Source organism: Labrus mixtus, chromosome 7 (assembly GCF_963584025.1).
Source record: "Labrus mixtus chromosome 7, fLabMix1.1, whole genome shotgun sequence".
In the NCBI taxonomy this organism is placed as follows: domain Eukaryota; kingdom Metazoa; phylum Chordata; class Actinopteri; order Labriformes; family Labridae; genus Labrus; species Labrus mixtus.
Window position 1 is genome coordinate 6,602,605 of NC_083618.1, and position 19,906 is coordinate 6,622,510.

Here is a 19,906-nt window from a genome sequence, read left to right on the forward strand (position 1 = left end):
GACTTTGTATATTTGCAAAACCTCTCAATCATGGTGTGAGGAAGGCAAAATGTTCTGTTGTAAATCTCCATATCTGACTATGCCAGTTGTTGGTGTTGGCAAACAATTTTAAGTGCTTGACATTTCTTTTAACCGATCAGACCGTTAACTGTCTGTTCATATTCTGTTAAAACTTTGAAATGCATCATAGACTACGAGATAGAAAAACATACTGTAAAAATAGAAAAAAAAATGTGGGGGGGGGAGTATTTGCATTCATCATTATTATAATATTAATATGATAAATGCATAGCATCTACATTGTTTCAAAATGTCTTTGCGTTTCAAGTAATAAGGGTAATAAAAATCTTGAATAAAGCAGTCCGTGTTGATTTCTTAAATTTATTGAAAACATTTTGAAATGAAATATAATCTGTGTTGCATATTTTAATTATAAAAAAGGTTGCAACAAACAAACTGAACAGACTTGATTTAATAGCAGTAAACTGTGAAAGGTGGATAAATAGGGCCTTGTTTTTTAGATACTGCTGAGTTTTCGGTTCAAGTTCTTCATGTGGTTCTTGGTTTTTTACTGACTCCCTGAAGCCACGGCTGAAGCCCTCCAGTTGGCTTGCGTTTTTTATCCTCCTTACTCTCACGTGTGTCTGGCTCCTTCCTCTTCGACGGTGCACTGCTCTTCAGCCAGCTCGCCATCTTCCTACTGCTGGCTGTGGGCTTGGGCTCCTTGGGGTCAAGGAACAGATTTGTCAGCTGAAAACTCTAGACTGAAACTTTACTGCTGAATTATCCGGTCAAAGTGAGTAAAATATTTACAACATTAACTCTAATACCTTTTTGCTATTGGGATCCACAGGCTGGAGGCACTCTGGAGAGTTGTGGCGTGAATTGTTGACAAGTGAAGAGACAGGATGAAAAGTCAAAATGTTTTTAGACTCCAGTAGTTTCAAGGCATCCAGAGATTTCACCTTGCCAAAATCAAGCCAGCGTCTCACTTCTTCCTCTCCATCCAGGATCGCTGGCATTCTAAAACAAAACCACACAGTAAATTAGCTTTTCATATGAACTCAAATGTAGAGAAAAGGCAAGTTACCCTCCTGTTTACTATCCATACCTGTTATGGATACTTTGCAGGTTTGGGGAAGCTTTCACAGTGATAACGCTGTATGTGTAAAGGGCTTCTCCACCACCTGGAGGTGTCCAGCAGTCAAACACTCCAGCCATAGTCAGCAACTTCCATCCAGTCCACTCACCTTGTGCATCTTCTTCCTGGACACGTTGCAACGAGCAGAAATAAAGGAAAATGAAAAACATGACATATTTAATTGTGGTGGTCATTTTTAACCTCTTAGCCTGGCACGTCCATAAAACCACAAGGTTTGTATGCAGCATAAAATGTAAATGCACAGACATGACTTGGTGAACACATGCACAGTTCTGCTTTGGCTTCTGTCCCATGAGAGATTTTCTCAACCACGGTCATTTCCGCCACAGCTGCATTCTTTCTACTTCTGTTCTGAATGAAAGCACATGCTCATGGTCCTTGTATTGCAGATATAGATGACTTATATGCAGCTGGTTAAGGTAACTGACTTTATCTGAGGAGGTGTCGGTCAGGTCATGGTTGGCAGGATTATTCAAACTCTTCATTGCAGGAACTTGCAAAGGACAGGGGAAGGCATCATCTGTTATGGGTGTGTGTGCTTTTCTTGTCAGGGACACGCACACAAACAGAACCATAGGATGCAAATAATTCCACTTTTATTCTTATTTGTAAACTTCTATTCAGTCTATGCTTTTAACTTGGTCCAGGAGACAGGCGAGAAAGAAGTCGTCTACCTATAAGCAATAATAAAAGAGGGCGGATCTAGTGCTGAGCAAAACATTACAGGACTATGCTATGATGGATTACTCCTGGACCAATCAAATCTAGCAAGAACAGAATTAACGGAATGGTAGTTTTACTTTTTGAGATTTCAGGGGCTCCAAAGAAATGTGACACCCAAGCATTGTTGTAAAGCTTTTGAAAAACCAAGACGAACCTCTGTCAACTCAGGTGAGGCCTGAACTTTGGAGCACATAGTCTCTGAATTGTCTTTGTTGCCAGATGAGGTTGTGGGGTCATCCTGAGCCTTGGTTTTCTCCTGACTCTGAGGGAAATAAATAAAGAAAGGCTGCTTGTCTTTTTCCTGCTTCTTCCACTCGTAAAATCCATCAGCCAGGATGACACAGCGCTGTCCCTTTATCAGGGGGTCCTTAAGGGAGACAACAGAGGTTAGAGCCACCTGTGCTTACACTTCCAGCGAACAGAGTCAGATGTACAGCACTGGAAATACAACTAAGCTTAGCAGTGCCTCGAACTGTATGCACCTTGTAAGATTTCTTCTCCAATATGCTCTCACTGCGGCAGTTGTTGGTGCTGAATTGCATCATGCTGGGGTCTTTCTCCTTGAACCAAGCAGGTACCAGACCCCAACGCATTGATGTTAACACACACTCATCCACAGCAGCATCCTAAAAAATACAACAATACAACATAGTAAGAGCATCTACTGATAAAATACTACCCATTGAGAGGCTAACAACAGCCCATATACTGCACCTTAATCTGTATACCCGCACCTTAATCTGTATACCTGCACCTTAATCTGTATATTATAATCCTAAAAATATACTTATATTTATAGCATTTATTTATATTTATATCATCCCATTAATCCAGCCATCCATATATACTCAATAATTCACCTTTTTTAGTCTACATCTGTAAATTTTGTAATTACTGTACATAGCACAGATTCTTGCACTTTCTGCTTATTTCACTTCTGGTGAGATGCCAAACCTCATTTCGTTACTCTATACTTGTATATGTGCAATGACAATAAAGTGGAATCTCATCTCATATTATCCTGACTGGGACTGAGAACTGTTAATGGATTGTATATGGATTGGTTAATTATTTTAGATTCAGGTAAAATGTGGTGTTCTTGCATTGAATTGTCGGTATGTTTTTGTTAGAGATTACAGAAAGTAATTTAACCATCTAAACAGAAAACAATCAACAATTTTTTTTGTAGTCCTTCGCCTGAAACATTTGATTAACCTCACCCAGGTAAGTAAAGGTGCACTTTTGATTACCTCGTCAAAATGCCTCCGGGACAGCAGAACTGGACTCATGGACTGAGGGCTCTTGTTGTAAGAGGGTCGATATTTGTCTGCATCTCCATCCCTCCAGCGGGGCTGTCTCCGCCGCCCTCCTCGGTTTCTGTAGACGGAGGCTCGACTTACCTCGTCGGGTGCAAGCGTGCACGCAGTTCTTCCACACATTTTACCGCCGAAACGGACGTCTACATACAACCGAGGAAGAAGTTCAACACAAGTTGGAAATGTAAAAATCAACTCCTCCACAGTGTTGACAAGATAGCGCATGGTTGGTCAGTAAACATTTCGTTTTATGTGGCAATTAATGGCCCCGATAACATAAATAACGTTGTACTTACCTGTGGAGAGTGTTTCAATATTGCGGAGTTGTGCTAGTTAACTCTGTGGCTTCGTGGCTGTGTAGCATATTTCAGAGTCAGCGAAAGTACAGAGGATATGCCTGGGCACAGACTGACGGAGGGAGTAGCTAGCACTTACGTAAAACGTAAGACGCTGACGTACAGGCGCCCCAAATCACAGCGCAGCACAGGCGGGGCCATCTAAACCAAGATGGCGACAGATCCGAGACACATTTAAAGAATACAAACATTTAACAAATTTTCAAAATGTATGTAAAAAAGTTATTGCATTTGTTTAGATCCGTATCAAATAAATGAATAAACAATATCACAATGTTTTAGCAATTTATTAAATTATTTTACCAGAGTAGGTAAAAACAATTACAGGTAACAATTATATGGGCGTCAACTTTAAAAGGGGCACCTTTGCTAAACCGCGTAGACCTAATAAATAATAAAAAATAATATAACTTTGGGATAAACTTGTGCTTTCGCGGTCACGTAAAGGTGAAACAAAGACGAATATTTACTTTAATTGTATTCATGCATAACATTTTTAACTACGTTTTTGTAACAAATATGTTTACGTGTAGTCACCATACGTGCATAGAGATATAAAACACTGTCAGACGATATAAGCGTCAGGAACGATTCAGGGGTTGCCATAGTAACAATATACAGGTTGCAAGTCACCGTGCATTCCCTCTGTGAACACAACCGGCACCGGAGTTGACGCACCTTTGGACCTCAGTTGGTAAGAAGAACAAACACTGACTTATCAATGACTTGGAAGTCTTAAATTAAGAACTGTTTAGCCTACTGCAACGATATCATGATAGTGCACACAGTGTTTGGTGGTGTAAACTGAGCAACTTTTCCTGTGTTGACGAAATCCTATAATGTGCTTGTGCGTGTGTTTTTCTTTTTCTTTTTTTTAAGGCTGAGTGACCTCTATATTGAATAGCCTATGTGAATTTCTGTTATATAATGATATACTTATATAGGCTATATTTAAAGGGTAACTAAACCCCATATTTTCAGCTGTAGTGCTCTACCCTGGAATTTCAAAAAATGCATTTACAATGTCAATGTATCAACTTCGAGAGGGAGGCCCACTCACTCATAAAAGTGGTTTTAGGGTTTTGTTACTCTTTAATATGTTAAACGTCAACATATTTGTTAACATTTTGCTTTTTGTTTTACAGGTCATTGAAGAAAATTGAAGAGTACCATACCCCGCCGGGGATGTTAGGTACATACCTCAGGTGTGTAGTCAAGCTGTCTCCCACACAGCAACTTGACCTACTTTATAGTCCACTGCACTTGGGGAGGCTAATCCTTCAGACCAGTAGCCAGTAGTCAAAGTTGCAAGACCACTGCAGTTGTTTATAGATTTATATCATTGTTTATGATATTTTTTATGTGTGTAAGCTATGCACTGTATGCTTGTTGCCTCAAAGCTGATACTGTGTGTCCTCTGCAGCCGTTTGTGCCAAACCACAAGACAGAGCAGAGGAAAAGCTCCCCAGGAAAACGAGGGCTGATATCAGTATGGAGGCCACCAGATCAAGTCAGTCAGTGAAGCTTGGCCAAGAGAGACACCAGTATACTGATAGACTCTGCAAATCATTCCCATACAGAGGTGAGACACAGAAATCAATACAGTCTTAATATTGCAAGGACCAGGTAAGAATTAAGGTCACTGGGTTGTATTTTCTTTAATGCAACAAATAATCAAAAAATATGTGACCCCATCATTTTATATCACAAAAGAAGAGTCACCCAAGAGGCTGCTCCAAAGTAGGTATAAGTCCTTGAATTAAAAAAAAAGATTTTCCACATGTCATCTCTGTTGTTTTATGATGTAATATTTTAATGGGTCCGTTATCAGATAAAAGGCTGGATTTTCTTGATGTAACCTTCTGCTGTTGGACCAATTTCTAAACTGAAACAAGAAGGCTATGACTTCACACCTCTAAAGGACAGTATTCATCGGGGTAACTTATAGATCACAAAGCATGAATTAATCATCAGTTCACGTTCAGGACAGGTGGCGAAATGTTTGAACTGAGGCCACGTATTAAAGTTTTATGACTTAGCTCTTTTATGCTCCAGCTGGAGATGTCCAGCTTTAAGCTTTAGATGCATTGTCTTTGGGGTCGTTGCCATGGTGTATCTGATATTTTGCATGTTGGGAATTTCTTTTTATCCGGCATTCGTTCAAATTATTCTTCAGCCCCTTACTGGACTGGTTAGTGTTGTCATGTTATCCCCTTGAAGAAGGCTAAATACATCATGCATGGAAACGTACAAGATTGGCTTCTGGCTCAACTGACAAACTAATTTAAACTAGCCATCGTACTGAAATACTCTTTGTATGATAAAAGCAAGGGAAACCAGAGGCGCATCGCTGGACCTGAAGGTCACAGCTATGGTCCAGCCATGTAACCAAGATAAATCCGAAAAGCAACAAACAAGTAGGTATACCTGAAAGTTGACAACGAACGAGCTGAGTTATTTCACTTTATGTACAGCAAAACAATTTTATGTCTTATGAGTTTTACAGCCAACTAACAAGTTACTTTTCTGCATTATTTCTTTTGTCTGTGTTTGTCTTTTGTACCAGTCAAATCTCCTGAGAGCAAAGTTCCTTGCAGTTTTGGCAGCCTACCTGTTCTAAACCCAGAGAGACTGCATACAGCCAAAGCCTGTGCAGAGAAGGCAATTAAAGTGGGTTAACTTTACTGGATGAAGGCAAATTTCTAAAATGTTCAACTAAGATGACCATTATTCCCTTTGTTTTTTTTCCATTCCCCTCTTTTATTTCTTTTAGATGAATAAGATATTCTCTGTTCAGGGCCCTTACCCAGTCATTAGAGCAGCGCTGAGAGCCAGAGGCTGGGTTGAGCAGCGCACAAATCCAAACCACTGTGCTCAGCGGCGACACAGGGATGAGGGAAAAGCCAGCTCTAAAGACACCGGTGATGATGATGAGGAAGATGCAATATGATTGTTTCAGCAATCACTTTTATTCTAATTTGTTTTTAAATATCTCGCTACTGTTTCATCTCATCTTCATTTCAGACAACTCAGATGATGTGGAAGAAGAGCAAGATGAAGATAGGCTTCATAATCGCATGGTAAAAAAAAACAAAAAAAACAAAACATTTTTATGGTCACTTTTAAGCTAACACAAAGAAAAGAAGATATGGTGCTGACCTTAATAAGATTGAGCTGTCATCGTTTTACGTGTCTCACCCAGTCTCACTTGGTGAGGAATGAAGTGGTCTATTTCTATTGGACACTACATCGAAACACCATTAATGCCAGCAGTTTGCAGAAAAAGCAGATATTCAATCATTTTGTGCAGGCGGGCAGTTTCAGCACCAAGGTACATGAATGTCCCATTATCAGTGCTTCATAATTCCATGGTGCTCCAGTGTTCAGCCCACTATCATGTGTGTCTTCTGTTTGTCAGGTGGGGTTGTGTATGAACCTGAGGAACCTGCACTGGTTTGATTCAGCAGACCCAGATACCTTCTTCCCCCGCTGTTACAGACTAGGAGCGAAGGATGAAAAGCATGATTTTATTGGTCAGGTCTAACTTTATGGCTCATCAAACTAGATGTTTCTCCATCTTATATTTACCAGCATCTTTATGCATTTAATTCAGCTTATAATTCTTGCCTTTCTGTTTCTGTCTCCATTTGTGTAGAGGACTTCAAGCGGACAGCCTGCACCAGTCTGTTAAAGTACATAGTGGAGAGGGTCCAGGGTGTACATGCACAGACAACTGCAACAGATAGAGGTTTTGCTTTATCTGCTGCAACAACCTGCAACAGGCCAGTGGTCCTTTCCCAAATGATTGACATTGCGGTCAAAGTATGCCAGGAGTTCCTGGAGAGCCTGGAGCATAATGACATTGACAAAGGCTTGGACACGCAGCAAGTGATTTCAAAGCAGGAGTGGACGGAGTTCATTGACAGTTACTACCTGGTTGTTCAGTGAGTAGGACTAACAGGAAACTGTCCTGATTAGAGTGCACTAAGGTATCTTACAATGTGTTCTCTCTCTGTGTCTGTTCCTTCACTCAGTGGTGGAGCAGAGGTCGAGGTCAGCGATGATTTGGTGCCCACCTGTAAAGCCATGCTACAGAGGCTGGGGAAAGTCAGTCCACAGCTAGACATAGAGGGCACACACAACATCTGGATCGTTAAACCTGGGACACAGTCCAGAGGCAGAGGTGAGATAACAGGCCCTATCAGACATACAACAATTTATCTGATTGCTCTGGCTGACCTGCTGCATCTGCCCTCTAGGCATTAAATGCTTCAAACGTTTGGATAAGATCCTCAGAATCGTGGATGGGTATTCAACTCCGTTTATGGAAGGAAAGTGGGTGGTGCAGAAGTACCTGGAGCGGCCCTTTCTAGTCCACGGCACCAAATTTGATGTGCGGCAGTGGTTCCTGGTCACAGACTGGAACCCATTGACTGTGTGGTTTTATATGAAGTGCTACTTGCGCTTTTCTACACAGCCTTACTCACTAGATAAACTTGACCGGTAAGACTGTGATACTAGTAATGGAACTTAATTGTCTTGAGAAGGAGGTAGATCTTATAGCTCTGTTCTTGTAATTATCCTCTTTCTTTGAGAGATGAAGGTGGGGGGGGGGGGGTAAACATTGTGTAGCCTAAGCATAAGTCTATTCTTGCTAAGACTTGTTACCAGAGAGTCACTCATATATTTTGATTGTTCATAAACAAATTTTACTCATTGATATTGAAAAAAATTTGGGGGGGAATAAAAGAAAGAATCAGATGTGTAACCAGATTAAAATGACTTTAAAAAAGAGGAAGTGAGAGAAAGATGGAGGGAACTGAAGCTGCATCACCGGGTATGTTAATTCTTGGTGTTTTTAGCGGTAGATATACATTTATATAGATGCATGAATACATGGATTTTACCTAAGCATAACTCAAACCTTCAAAGCGGCAAAGTCTAGTTTCTTACAGTTTATTTTCCATAACCTGGTAGAATATTTAAAGTGACCCTTGCCTGTTTACTTTCATGGCTAAATTGGAATTGAATAATAATAACTTTTATGTTTTTATACCTGTCACTAAATATGTCTTTGTATTGTCTTATAGTAAAAACTAACTCAGCCAATAAGAAGTTGATTTAGGAAAGGTTTGAAGCCAATCTGTGAGGTTAATGCAGAAACAGGCTTGTTTCATTTCCCCCGTCACTCTAATTTGTCATTCAGGCTTGCCTTCTATCCCCTTTCAGCTCTGTCCACCTGTGCAACAATTCAATCCAGAAGCACCTGAGGCCCTCCCAGCAACGACATCAAGGTATCCCAGCAGACAACATGTGGTCAGATGACCAGTTCAGGACCTTTCTATCCAGCCAGGGCCAGGAAGCCCAGTGGCAGGCTGTGGTAGTCCCAGGGATGAAGAAGGCTGTGATCCACACTTTACAAACAACACAGACTCTGATGAATTCGCGCAAAAACACCTTTGAGCTCTACGGTGCAGACTTCATGTTAGGTATGTGATCAATGAAAAATTATGAATGATGTGCTAAATTAGAATAACTTTTCTTTAACAAGCATTTTATTGTATTTATTTTAAAACCATTTTAACTGAATGTGTAAATTGGTTACAAACTCTGTTATTTGTTTCTAAGGCTGTGACTTCCATCCATGGCTGATAGAAATCAATGTCAGTCCCACTATGGCCCGCTCCACCCCTGTAACAGACCGACTCTGTGATGCTGTGCAGGAAGATACGCTGCGAGTCGTCCTGGACCGAAGAGCAGACTGCACTGCAAACACTGGTGACTTTGAGCTCATATATAAACAGGTAAGAAAGAGTTTAACCCTCCTCTTCATGTTACAGTGTCATTTTAAGTTTCCCAACATGTGATGGTAATATATGCTACTCTTGATGTAACTTTGGTCCCTAGACAGTCATAAAAGTGCCTCAGTATGTAGGACAAAACCTACTTGTTGAGGGCTTCAAGATGAAATGCCCATGCACATTTCCTCCAGTGAGATCGTCCAACCGTTCAGCACTAAAACATCCAGTGCCTGCCAAGGAAAAGGAACCTGCAGCAGATGAAGCAAAACCTCTATCGAAGAAGTTGTTTGAAGATGCAGAGTTAAAAACTAAAAGCAAGTGCGTTCTCCTGCCACCGCCTACCTTTAAACTTGAGCCAACCATGCGTGAACCTGTTGGGACGCTTCACCTGCCCATGACTGTGAACAAGTCCATCCACCTGTCCATAGCTGCCCATGCTCACTCTGTTATTCTGAACAATAGGAATTCAGAGTCAAAATTCTACTCAAAGAACGAACAACTCTGTTCCATAGAAAAGCAAAGTGCTTCTTTGCCTCTGGAGATAAAACAATCCGCACAAGCAGCAAGCAGCAACTTTAGTTGCTAAAGTACTAAAAAGTAGTACTAGTAGTAGTAAAAAAGAAGGATTGTCAGCAGAATCATTCACATGCTTCTTCATTAGCCTTCTTTTTGCAGGGGTATCTAAACCTCATACTACCTCATAATAAAATCCAAAATTGAATTGATTCCCATCTCTTGTTTTTTTTACTTACTTCCTTCTTTCGTTATTTTAAAGATGGGATCATCACAACATTTTGGATAATCCACAAAATGTGATATCATTAAGAATAAGAACATATACTTTATTAATCCTTGAAAAAAAATGTCATTGTGTTGTCGAGACTACACACACCTACGCCGAGATACACATACATGCATAAACACTATCTTATGAAAGTGCACTAATAGAGAGATGTCAGAATGAGAGGCTGCACACATAAAAGAGCCCCAAGCAGTTGTGAGTTCTTGTCTTGCTCTAGGGCACTTCAGCAGAGCTCAGTAAGTGTACTGGCATCTCTCCAGCAACCAGCCTAACTTCCAGACGTGGTCTGCAATGAAACTTAAACTGACACCCTCTGGTTCCCAAACTCTGTCCCTACAGACAGAGTTTTTAAGATTAAGATTAACTTTATTGATCCCGCAAGGGGAAATTTCTGTTTTTACACTCTGTAAGTCATGCAACTCATAGGCTGAAATATACACACACATGCACAAACATGATCCTATGGACATGCACTAATGGAGAGATGTCAGAGTGAGGGAGCTGCCCACAGTGGGCGCTCCTGAGCTGGTGGTGGGTAGGGGGTTTGGTGCCTTGCTCAAGGGCACCTCGGCAGTGCTCAGGCACCTCTCCAGCTACCAGACCAACTTCCATATTTGGTCCGCACCGGGACTTGGACCCAACCCAAGTCCCTACAGACTGAGCTACTGCCGCCCTTGACGATTGATTACAGATGTGTCACTTATGGATAACAAAAGATAGGAAATGGCAGTGAAAATGCAGTTTTACATGACAGAAGTAATCAAATCCAATATGTATGTCAGTAGGAGAGTTGTTTAAAGGGACTGGAGCAGGGGGAAATACTGAGTGATTGCAAGTATTGGCATAAAAAAATTAACAGTAAACTTTTCTTAATTAAAAAAAAAAAAATAAACTTTATTCAGAATATATTGCATTTACAATTTATATGTGTATCCAAAGACAATATAGAAAAGGGTACAATAATAAAAGTACACAGGTGACATTGTATAACAAATACATTTGTTTTAAGAAGAAAAAAAGAAAAGTTAATTAACAGTAAACTTAAGCATCACAAAAAATGGGATGTGTCGTTTCTCTCAGAGTTATTATTACTTCAATGTTCCTTCATCTAAAAACCTGAATTAAGTAGGAATGCACACTCTTGTCCACGCCCTTACCCTCTACTGAACACTTGGTGGCGGTAATGAGCTCTTGAATACACATTTTGACGTGATGGCGAAGAAGAGGCTTCACAAGAGAACAGCCGGGCCCTGCTCACATAACAGTACTTAGAAATGGCGGCGTCCGTGTGCCGAGTCGGGAGCACCGTGGGTCGAACCCTCGCTAAAACCCGCAGTGTGAGTATATTTGACAAGCTCCCTGCATTTCACTTTGTCTGCACATTAACACATACAGTAGTAATAGTTTGTGGTCACGTTTATTGATACATTAATGGAAATCGAAGAAGACTGCTTGCTGAACTAGCAGCTCCGCATTACAGAAACGGAAAGGACGTAGCTAACCGGTTAGCATTGGTTAGCTAGCAGTGATTGCAAGGTCACCTTTCAAATGTGGCGTTATGTCTTCTAACACAGATCTGATGTGTAATGTTAATCTTTTGTGCGTGCTATTGATGTCAGCTAGCCTTGGTTTTAGTTGTCTTTGGTCAGTCACAAGGTCAGCGTGTGTTACTTGTCCTCACTTGCCCCACACCGCGGCCAAGCTTCCGTGTTAGCAGATTTATTTTGGTGACTTTGGAGACACGTACGCTGACAGTACGGTCTCTTCAGCACTTACACACTCAAAATGTGTTATTTTTAATATCTTAATTTAAATGTAATAAGTGATAAGGCGTATACTACGTCGGCAGTGACGCTGACTTTAGTCTACGTGACACTGGGCTGTGTCATGTTAATAAAGCTCTGATTGTGTTCCCATATTTACAAATAGATCATACTACTAATAGCACACTTTGTATTCTTACTGATTGCAAATCATCATAGCGAAATACTTTTTGGATATCAAATTGAAATAGCTTCAGAAAACTATCCCATTACACGACAATACTATGTGATAAACACAATAAATAAGTAAACTATTATTTGACGTTTGAAAATAATTCATGTCAGCTGATATATAGACTTTTGGTTTTGTCTATTTTTAGCCATTCCATTGGTGCATAGCAGGAGGTTGCTTTGGTTTTAATAGCTGTCAGCCTTAATTTGAGGTGTTGTCCTACACAGAACAGTTCTACACTTGTTTATTGATCAATAAAGCATTAAGTACAGTTTGCCTGGCACATACAGGCAGGTGACCCCTGTGAAAGGTGACCTGATACACACATAATGTCAACATCCTGTCTCAGCTTCTTCTAATCTCCATGCATCAAAAACATGAACTGAAGTCCTCTTATTCAGGATCTGCAGTGCTTTACTTTAATAAACAGTTCATTTAATCTTGAATATTTTACACATTGTTGTGAAAGTATACATTAACATTTATTTAATTGAAATGAAAAGAATGTTTAAAAATATGAAAAACTTAAGTTTGCACATGACTGCAAAAATGTGTCTCTGTATTTTACAGAATGAGAAGCACACACCTGTGTTTCTGTTAAGTTTTGTATGTCCACTCAGTGCTAAAGAATAGACATGGAAATGACTTGTCTTTTGCTTCCAGTCTTTTTTACATTAAAATAGTATACAAAATAATTTTATGGTTTTTGGATTATTGTGTCCTTCTATGTTGTTCTTTTGTGTTACCAGTGTGTGGATAGGCCTTTTGTGTGAGCAGGGCTGTCTTATATGTAACAATGTTACATTTCACTTAGCAGACGCTTTTATCCAAAGCGACGTACATCAGAGAGTAAGAACAACACCAATCCATTCACACATCGCCACCGAAGCAGCGGGAGCAATGCTTAAGTGTCTTGCCTGCGTCTTGACATGTAGCTCAGCTGGAGATCGAACCCTCGACTCCTCAAGCCAACTGAGCTACAGCCACCCCTAATGTTATATGCCTTAACCACCTGTAGGGACAGTGGGGGCCCTCAGTCTCTGGCGACCTTATTCTCTGGCACCCTCATTTTAGGGGTGGCAATCATTTAGACAGTGGTTTTCTAATGGGTTTAATGTGACCAGAGGTGTCAGTTACTGTAGCAGTGCTAGGTTATGTAAGACATTTGAAAATTAATCTTCTTGCCTTTCGTGTCTCTAGCCCATCCTGCTGTCTCTGAGGCGGGGACAGGCCTCAGTCAGCTATGCCCAGAGCCTGCTGGGAGCCCCAGAAACTCGCCTCACTGCCCTGGACAATGGCTTGAGCGTCGCATCAGAGGAGACTGGACATGCCACCTGCACTGTAAGAAAGTAAAAGAGTGTCTTTTTACAGCCATGTAGGAGATTGTGATAAGACATTATAGACCCTCCATTTCACATGAATTAAATAGTGTGTTGTGCAAGATTAATCTTCCCTCTAATGTGTGGTCACTGTCATAGGTTGGACTGTGGATCAGTGCTGGCAGTCGCTATGAGAGTGAAAGGAACAACGGAGCAGGTTTCTTCCTGGAGCACATGGCCTTTAAGGTAGGATTTCAAAGAGCGCATCACCTTATCGGCACCCTGTTGAGTTTTCCTGTAAATAAAAATAATAGTTATGTTGAGATTGTGCACAAGATGTTCCACCGTCTGGTCCAAAAGTGGTTTGGCCAAGTGTACTGAGAGAACTCACCAAATGTGTAAGAGCAGTGAATAGAATGGACCAGCACTTTCATGCCTGCTACCTTACATTTAAATTGCCCTCTTCTGATTTCACAACCATTAGTTTTGTAGTTTGTGGATGTTTTTAGGGCTCAAAATGCAAAGTTTACACCGTAAAGTCAAACAAGTATATCATTGTCCATAGCAATGTTTAACTGTGGAAAACATGATGTCCTTCAGGGAACAAAGAAGCACCCTCAGACAGCCCTGGAGCAGGAGGTGGAATCTATGGGTGCTCACCTGAGTGCTTACACCTCCAGGGAGCACACTGCATACTACATGAAGACCCTTGCTAAAGACCTGCCCAAAGGTGAGATGACTTGCTTACAAGCATTGAAATAAGTTGATTATGCCCTATTTAAGAAAAGTTGTTTGTCATGATGATCACAATTAATTGGCTCAGTCATTTAATGAACAGTTGCTGAGATCGTAACTATATCTTAGCACGAGTACATATCTTAGTTTTCTCTTCTGTTTTCTCAGCTGTGGAGCTGCTGTCTGAGGTGGTACAAAGCTGCTCCCTGAGCGAGGCAGAGATCGAGCAGCAGAGAGGCGTGGTGCTGCGTGAGCTAGAGGAAGTTGAGAGTAACCTTCAGGAAGTTTGCCTGGACCTCCTGCACGCCACGGCCTTCCAGGGCACTCCCCTGGGACAAAGTGTGCTGGGACCTTCCAACAATGCTAGGCAAGGGGAACTGCTTGATCAAACACATTTATAAATTATAAGTTCACTTTCATCACAGGGCAACTTTTGTCAAAAGAGGGCAGTGTTGTTGAAATGACAATTATTGCTGCAGAACACTAATCACACAACACTGTTAATTTATCAGTATTTAACTCAAATAATCAAACTTTTATAAATGTTGTATCGCTGTGCAAGTTATCAGCAATCATCATTTTAAATTTTTCCAGGACCCTGACCCGCCAGGACCTTGTGGAATATGTCAACATTCACTACAAAGCTCCTCGCATGGTGCTGGCTGCTGCTGGAGGTAAGTCCTCTTCTATTTCACTCTTTGTCTGAGGAAGATTTCCACTTTTCCTGGAATAAGTGAACAGTATTTATCTCATGCATTTCCTCCACAGGTGTAACCCACGAAGAGCTAGTTGGGTTGGCCAAAACTCACTTCAGTGGGGTGTCATTTGAGTACGAGGGAGATGCTGTCCCTTTGCTGTCACCCTGCAGATTTACAGGCAGTGAGGTGAGATGTTTTGTTTCTGAACTTTTTTTTGTAGCTTTATTATTATCACTTATTCCACTGCTTTTTCATGTAACCATTGTTTTTCAATCCATCGTAACTACAATTCAGAGCGTTCACTTCACTGAATGTAACCTTGAATCTATAACGGAGTTATGCAGCACACTCAGACAAATGTAAAGGTTTTATGGATTGCAGGTGATTCTGGGCTGTGATCGAGTACAAGTAGAGATGATTTTAACTGTCAGCATAAAATATTTGTATTAATCCGTTTCTCTCTTCCCTGTCGTCAGATCCGTATGCGTGATGATGATTTGCCTCTTGCACACGTTGCCATCGCTGTTGAGGGAGCCAGTGCTGCCAGCCCGGACATCGTGCCACTCATGGTGGCCAACTCCATCATCGGCAGCTTTGACCTCACCTATGGTGGTGGAAAGGTTAGAGATATTTTATTGTACATGCGTGGTTTAGTGAAGGCAGTAAAGAAAAGACAGTAGTGATGAAACTGACATCAGAAAATAATACATCCTAAAATAAATTCATCTTGTTGATTTTTAACATTCGCCCTGTTAGCTTTGCCCACTTGAGGTTTTAAGTATCTTGAGTGGCCATTATTAGGGGCTAGAATATAATCCTCTCTTAAACCTGGGTCAGGGGTCTCACCCCTTCCTCTGGACCTTTTGGGAGGAACAAGAGCTCGATTATAGCAACAATGATATTTTCCTTTTATTTCAGTAACCGGTGAAATATATTGTCAATTTGATTGAACACCACATATCACAAGTAATATAATATAAACTTATTTGAAACATCAATATATAAACATGGATTTTTTTCCCCCGTCTCTGTAGCATCTGAGCAGCCGGCTCGCTCGCCTGGCGGTGGAGGAGAAACTGTGTCACAGCTTCCAGGCCTTCCACTCGTCCTACAGCGACACCGGCCTGCTGGGTATTCACTTTGTGGCTGATAAGCACTACATCGAGGATATGATGCACTGGTCCCAGAACGCCTGGTCAGTACAGACTCCAGCACAGAGAGTAGACCACAACTTTATTATATTGTCACTTTTGATTGAAAGAAAATGCCTGTATTTCTTCTTATATTCCCCCACTTTCCCCTGCAGGATGAATCTGTGTACCACTGTGACAGAGAGTGATGTAGCTAGAGGCAAGATTGCTCTCAAGGCCAGCCTGGTTGGACAGCTCAATGGTGTGTAACTTGTCTGTCACTGTTACACAAACCCACATATAAACTCCTCAGAATCCTGAGTCAACAATTGTGTTTGTCTTTTAGGAACAACCCCAATCTGTGATGACATCGGTAGACACATCCTGAACTACGGGCGGCGTATTCCTCTGGCAGAGTGGGATGCTCGCATAGATGTGAGTTGATTCTCAATAGAGATCTGCCCGGGCTGTTTCTAAAATCATTAAAATTGCAAAGTATTTTACTCTGAGTCAGGAATAATATTTGTTCTTGTCTTTCAATCTCCTCTTTCAGGCTGTGACCCCCAGGATGGTACGTGACATCTGCTCCAAATACATCTATGATAAGTGTCCCGCCGTGGCAGCTGTCGGTGAGTTCAATGTGGTTTTGGTGATTTTGGGACCTGTGCTGGAATACGTTTCTCTAACCTTTCCATCCTGCCTCTCTCCACCAGGCCCCGTTGAGCAGCTCCCCGACTACAACAGAATGCGCAGTGCCATGTACTGGTTGAGGTTTTAAGATGATAGTTGTGTTGCTCCAAATATCTCAAGTTTGCTCCTCTCAATCTCCCCCTGCCTTCCTCCCGTCATCAATGTGAGAGTTAAGTCCCTGAGGATCGTCCACATGTTGTCTTGACAGCACAGACAACCCTCCATCCTCTCTCTTCTCCCCACCTGCCAGTGGGGGGTGGGGGGGGCAGCCAGTCTGCTCATTGTTAGCTTTGAAATAACATGTCAGTTATCATTTGATTGTAGTGCACAGGTCCTCATTACCTGGAACTGACTTAGAGAGAGGAGGCTGGACTTAAACATATAAAACCATCTACAGGACATAACACCTGATTACAGATCATTTGGAGCAAGAGTATATTTATAAATTCTGTAACATGTGTTTCTGTCCTCTATTGTACATAACAGAAGCTCTCATTCCGACAAAATAAAAAAAACTGTAAAACACGGGAGCAGGTTGGTTTGTCTCCTTTTCATGTAAAAGTTTCAAGAACACATCATAGATTAAAATACACATTTCTACAAATGTTTTCTTCTATCCATTTGAGTCATGGTAAAAAAAAAAAACATTTTTGTTCTTCAAACTTTACAAATGCTGCAATAATATGCTGGTTCAGCTACCATGATTAGGGTTGTTACCTGTCACATAACTTATTCTACTTTGTTTTTTGATTTATCTACATTTACAATAATTTTAGAAAAGCCATTAAATAGGATGACAAAAATTAACCATCTTTTTAGGCTCCTGAAAAGAGGCCCACATTCTAAATACATAATTGCTTCATATTTCATTGTATTTACCTGGACTAAAAAGTCATGCTCATTTATATTCCATCATTGAGAAGCAGACTGTCTTGTGATGACAGGATTTATTGGTCATCTAAAGTTTGTATTGTGAACACTTTGTAGATTGCCTACTCCCAGAGTAAGTAATGTCTTCTCTTTAAACTCTGCTCACTACCAATTGCTATAATAATTATTTTGTTTATACTTTGAGAATTGATTCCTTTTTCTAAATTAAATGGCGAGAGCATTCAGACACATGTAATTGTTATGAGATACTCATTTATTGAATATTATTCAGAACCTACGTCAGTGGGCTGCTGGAATAATAACCACAACCTGCTATGACATGTACACAATGTTGTATCTCAAGTCATAGAGATGACATCATCTTACATGCATGTGCAGTCCTGCGTCATGCGGCAGTCCTGCGTCATGCGGTAGTCCTGCGTTATGCGGTATCAGTGACAATAACGCTCAGGCTTGTTTATGACCCGAGAATGGACAGCTGTATGCTGCTGGATGACCTTTGTGTGACCGAGGTATGTTTATTTTAGGGTTACTGGAATGACTCGTAATACTGAGGCCCCCGAGGGCCCAACTATCATAATGAGGCTGTACTTGTAATATTCATATATCATTAGTTAGATGAGGGCAAGCCCCTTGATGAGCTGGACTGGGGGTGAGTCAGCAGACAGGGTAGGATTTGTCTTGTTCAGCCCTTCCTCTCGGCCTGACAGCCTCTTCCTCCTTGTTCTCGTGGACTTTAATTCCTCATCCATCTGTCCTCCCAGCACCTCCTCCTCTATGTTCTTTACCAAGAAAGATTTGTGTACTGATACATTATGTTCCTGTAAGTAAAATAATGCTGTGCATAGTATTTAACAGACTTGCACACATTTAAAGACAACACAGAAGGGCACATATCTGAGGCCCACTTTGTCAAACATTTTAATGAGCAAAAAAGCAGATCCTTTTATATTATATAATTATAAGGGAACACATGGTACCCATATTAAACATTTAACACTAACTCTAATTTATGACACCTCGCTTAAAGTCCTTTACTCCCACTTAATGCCCCTGTAGAATTAAATCATTGTCACAGTAATGTGGAAGAATTTGGGCCTGCTCTTTCATGTAGAACTGTTTTTTTTTAAGTTCATGATATGGCTGTGGATGGTTGTTATGCAGGGCATTTTGGAAGTAGAGTACTCCAGTAGAGTTCAGAGACCTGGAGAGTCTGTGTTGAAGATCACTGAAGCTAATGGTGAAACAATGAGCAGGATTCAGAGATGCCTCATGGTAACAGAAACAGGGTGTTAAGATTGTTCTCAGGTTTTATTCTGTCTTGTTAATACATGGTAACTGACATGAACTCTTTTTCTTGCATGGCAATCTCACCGTGTATGAACATAATTTCAAATCATCTGTAAGCATAGTCATATGACCCCCCCCCCCCCCCCCCCCATTAAAATTAAGTCCAAGGTGAAATAGTTAAAGGTACTTTACTTTTGAATGGAGCCGCCGGGTTTCAGATGTGCTTTAACTGCAGACTGGAGCAATCATCTGATTCATTAAAGACAAACTATTGTGATTACCATCATGTTATTTTTAGAAGGAGAAAGATTGCAATGAGTGTGAGGGAAATGAGATGAAATGAGGGGAGGGTGATGGGGTGTTGAGATGTCAAAGATACAACAGAGAGGGGAAGGGGCAGTGTCACGCCAAAGACAGACGTGGATAAAAACAAAGTCGAAGACGAGCTTGCAGGACTCCAGTTGAACATCTGACTGCGTGCCACAAAGGTCGATCCCCCACTAGAATAAGGAGAAGAAGCTGGGAGACAGAAAACATAGAAACATAGGACATCTGAGGATCGAAGACAAGTCACCATAACCAGAGCCCTGCAGTAAACCAAAGGAAGAAGAAGTGCCTTTTGTCAAGTTACCAACTATCCACAGCGGGGAAATCGAGTAAGTAATGATTGAAATTATGACATTTAATGAAGTTTACCCAGGTGTCACATGATTTAAAAGAAAGCTGGACTTTTTCAGGAAAAGTGGATATGTATTATTCTCTGCAGAAAACTATTTTTCCTGGCATTGCATGTTTAATAATGGCCTTCCCTCCTGATTGAGATCTCTCAAAAGTATCTTAATTTGCACGTAAATTTGTGGCCAAACATGGCTGATATGTTTAATTAAGTGTTTGGTTGTTCTCAATTCCTCCAGATTTTTTCATTCCATTTGTGCATTTTGATGTTGTTGTTATTTTCTTGATTTTTTTTTGGCCAATAAAGAAGAAGAAAAATCTTA

At 40.9% G+C, this 19,906-nt stretch overlaps 3 protein-coding genes across 3 annotated transcripts; 2 read left to right on the forward strand and 1 right to left on the reverse strand.

The window, feature by feature from the left end:
• Window positions 1–367: 367 nt before the first annotated feature.
• Window positions 368–3,629, reverse strand: hmces (5-hydroxymethylcytosine binding, ES cell specific). The gene is made up of 7 exons (XM_061042366.1): window positions 3,498–3,629; window positions 3,136–3,344; window positions 2,368–2,511; window positions 2,040–2,252; window positions 1,112–1,266; window positions 831–1,023; window positions 368–723 (listed from the first exon to the last, which is right to left on the reverse strand). Exons 2-7 carry the CDS (start codon window positions 3,322–3,324, stop codon window positions 550–552), a joined length of 1,068 nt encoding a protein of 355 aa, XP_060898349.1. The 5' UTR covers window positions 3,325–3,344; window positions 3,498–3,629; the 3' UTR covers window positions 368–549.
• Window positions 3,630–4,930: 1,301 nt separating this feature from the next.
• ttll3 (tubulin tyrosine ligase-like family, member 3) lies at window positions 4,931–9,944 on the forward strand. The gene is made up of 13 exons (XM_061042368.1): window positions 4,931–5,139; window positions 5,885–5,974; window positions 6,124–6,227; window positions 6,331–6,501; window positions 6,587–6,637; window positions 6,760–6,888; window positions 6,976–7,090; window positions 7,213–7,501; window positions 7,592–7,740; window positions 7,817–8,060; window positions 8,787–9,046; window positions 9,186–9,361; window positions 9,465–9,944. The coding sequence occupies exons 1-13, from the start codon at window positions 5,049–5,051 to the stop codon at window positions 9,942–9,944; spliced, it is 2,349 nt and encodes a 782-aa protein (XP_060898351.1). The 5' UTR covers window positions 4,931–5,048.
• Window positions 9,945–11,354: 1,410 nt separating this feature from the next.
• LOC132977636 (cytochrome b-c1 complex subunit 1, mitochondrial) lies at window positions 11,355–17,257 on the forward strand. The gene is made up of 13 exons (XM_061042369.1): window positions 11,355–11,497; window positions 13,356–13,496; window positions 13,634–13,720; window positions 14,075–14,204; window positions 14,378–14,576; window positions 14,804–14,883; window positions 14,978–15,093; window positions 15,384–15,527; window positions 15,942–16,102; window positions 16,214–16,299; window positions 16,384–16,472; window positions 16,591–16,666; window positions 16,751–17,257. The coding sequence occupies exons 1-13, from the start codon at window positions 11,435–11,437 to the stop codon at window positions 16,813–16,815; spliced, it is 1,437 nt and encodes a 478-aa protein (XP_060898352.1). The 5' UTR covers window positions 11,355–11,434; the 3' UTR covers window positions 16,816–17,257.
• The last annotated feature ends 2,649 nt before the right edge of the window (window positions 17,258–19,906 follow it).

Bases quoted from the DNA above. Each gene is read 5' to 3' on its own strand.
- LOC132977636 (XM_061042369.1), top strand. From the start codon at position 11,435: ATGGCGGCGTCCGTGTGCCGAGTCGGGAGCACCGTGGGTCGAACCCTC. The intron at 13,721-14,074 runs GTAGGATTTCAA...GATGTCCTTCAG, and splicing joins TGGAGCACATGGCCTTTAAG to GGAACAAAGAAGCACCCTCA. The intron at 14,884-14,977 runs GTAAGTCCTCTT...TTTCCTCCACAG, and splicing joins GGTGCTGGCTGCTGCTGGAG to GTGTAACCCACGAAGAGCTA.
- hmces (XM_061042366.1), bottom strand. From the start codon at position 3,324: ATGTGTGGAAGAACTGCGTGCACGCTTGCACCCGACGAGGTAAGTCGA. The intron at 2,512-3,135 runs GTAATCAAAAGT...TGTATTTTTTAG, and splicing joins CCCGGAGGCATTTTGACGAG to GATGCTGCTGTGGATGAGTG. The intron at 2,253-2,367 runs GTGCATACAGTT...GTCTCCCTTAAG, and splicing joins TGGAGAAGAAATCTTACAAG to GACCCCCTGATAAAGGGACA.
- ttll3 (XM_061042368.1), top strand. From the start codon at position 5,049: ATGGAGGCCACCAGATCAAGTCAGTCAGTGAAGCTTGGCCAAGAGAGA. The intron at 5,140-5,884 runs GTGAGACACAGA...GTATGATAAAAG, and splicing joins CAAATCATTCCCATACAGAG to CAAGGGAAACCAGAGGCGCA. The intron at 6,228-6,330 runs GTGGGTTAACTT...TATTTCTTTTAG, and splicing joins GTGCAGAGAAGGCAATTAAA to ATGAATAAGATATTCTCTGT.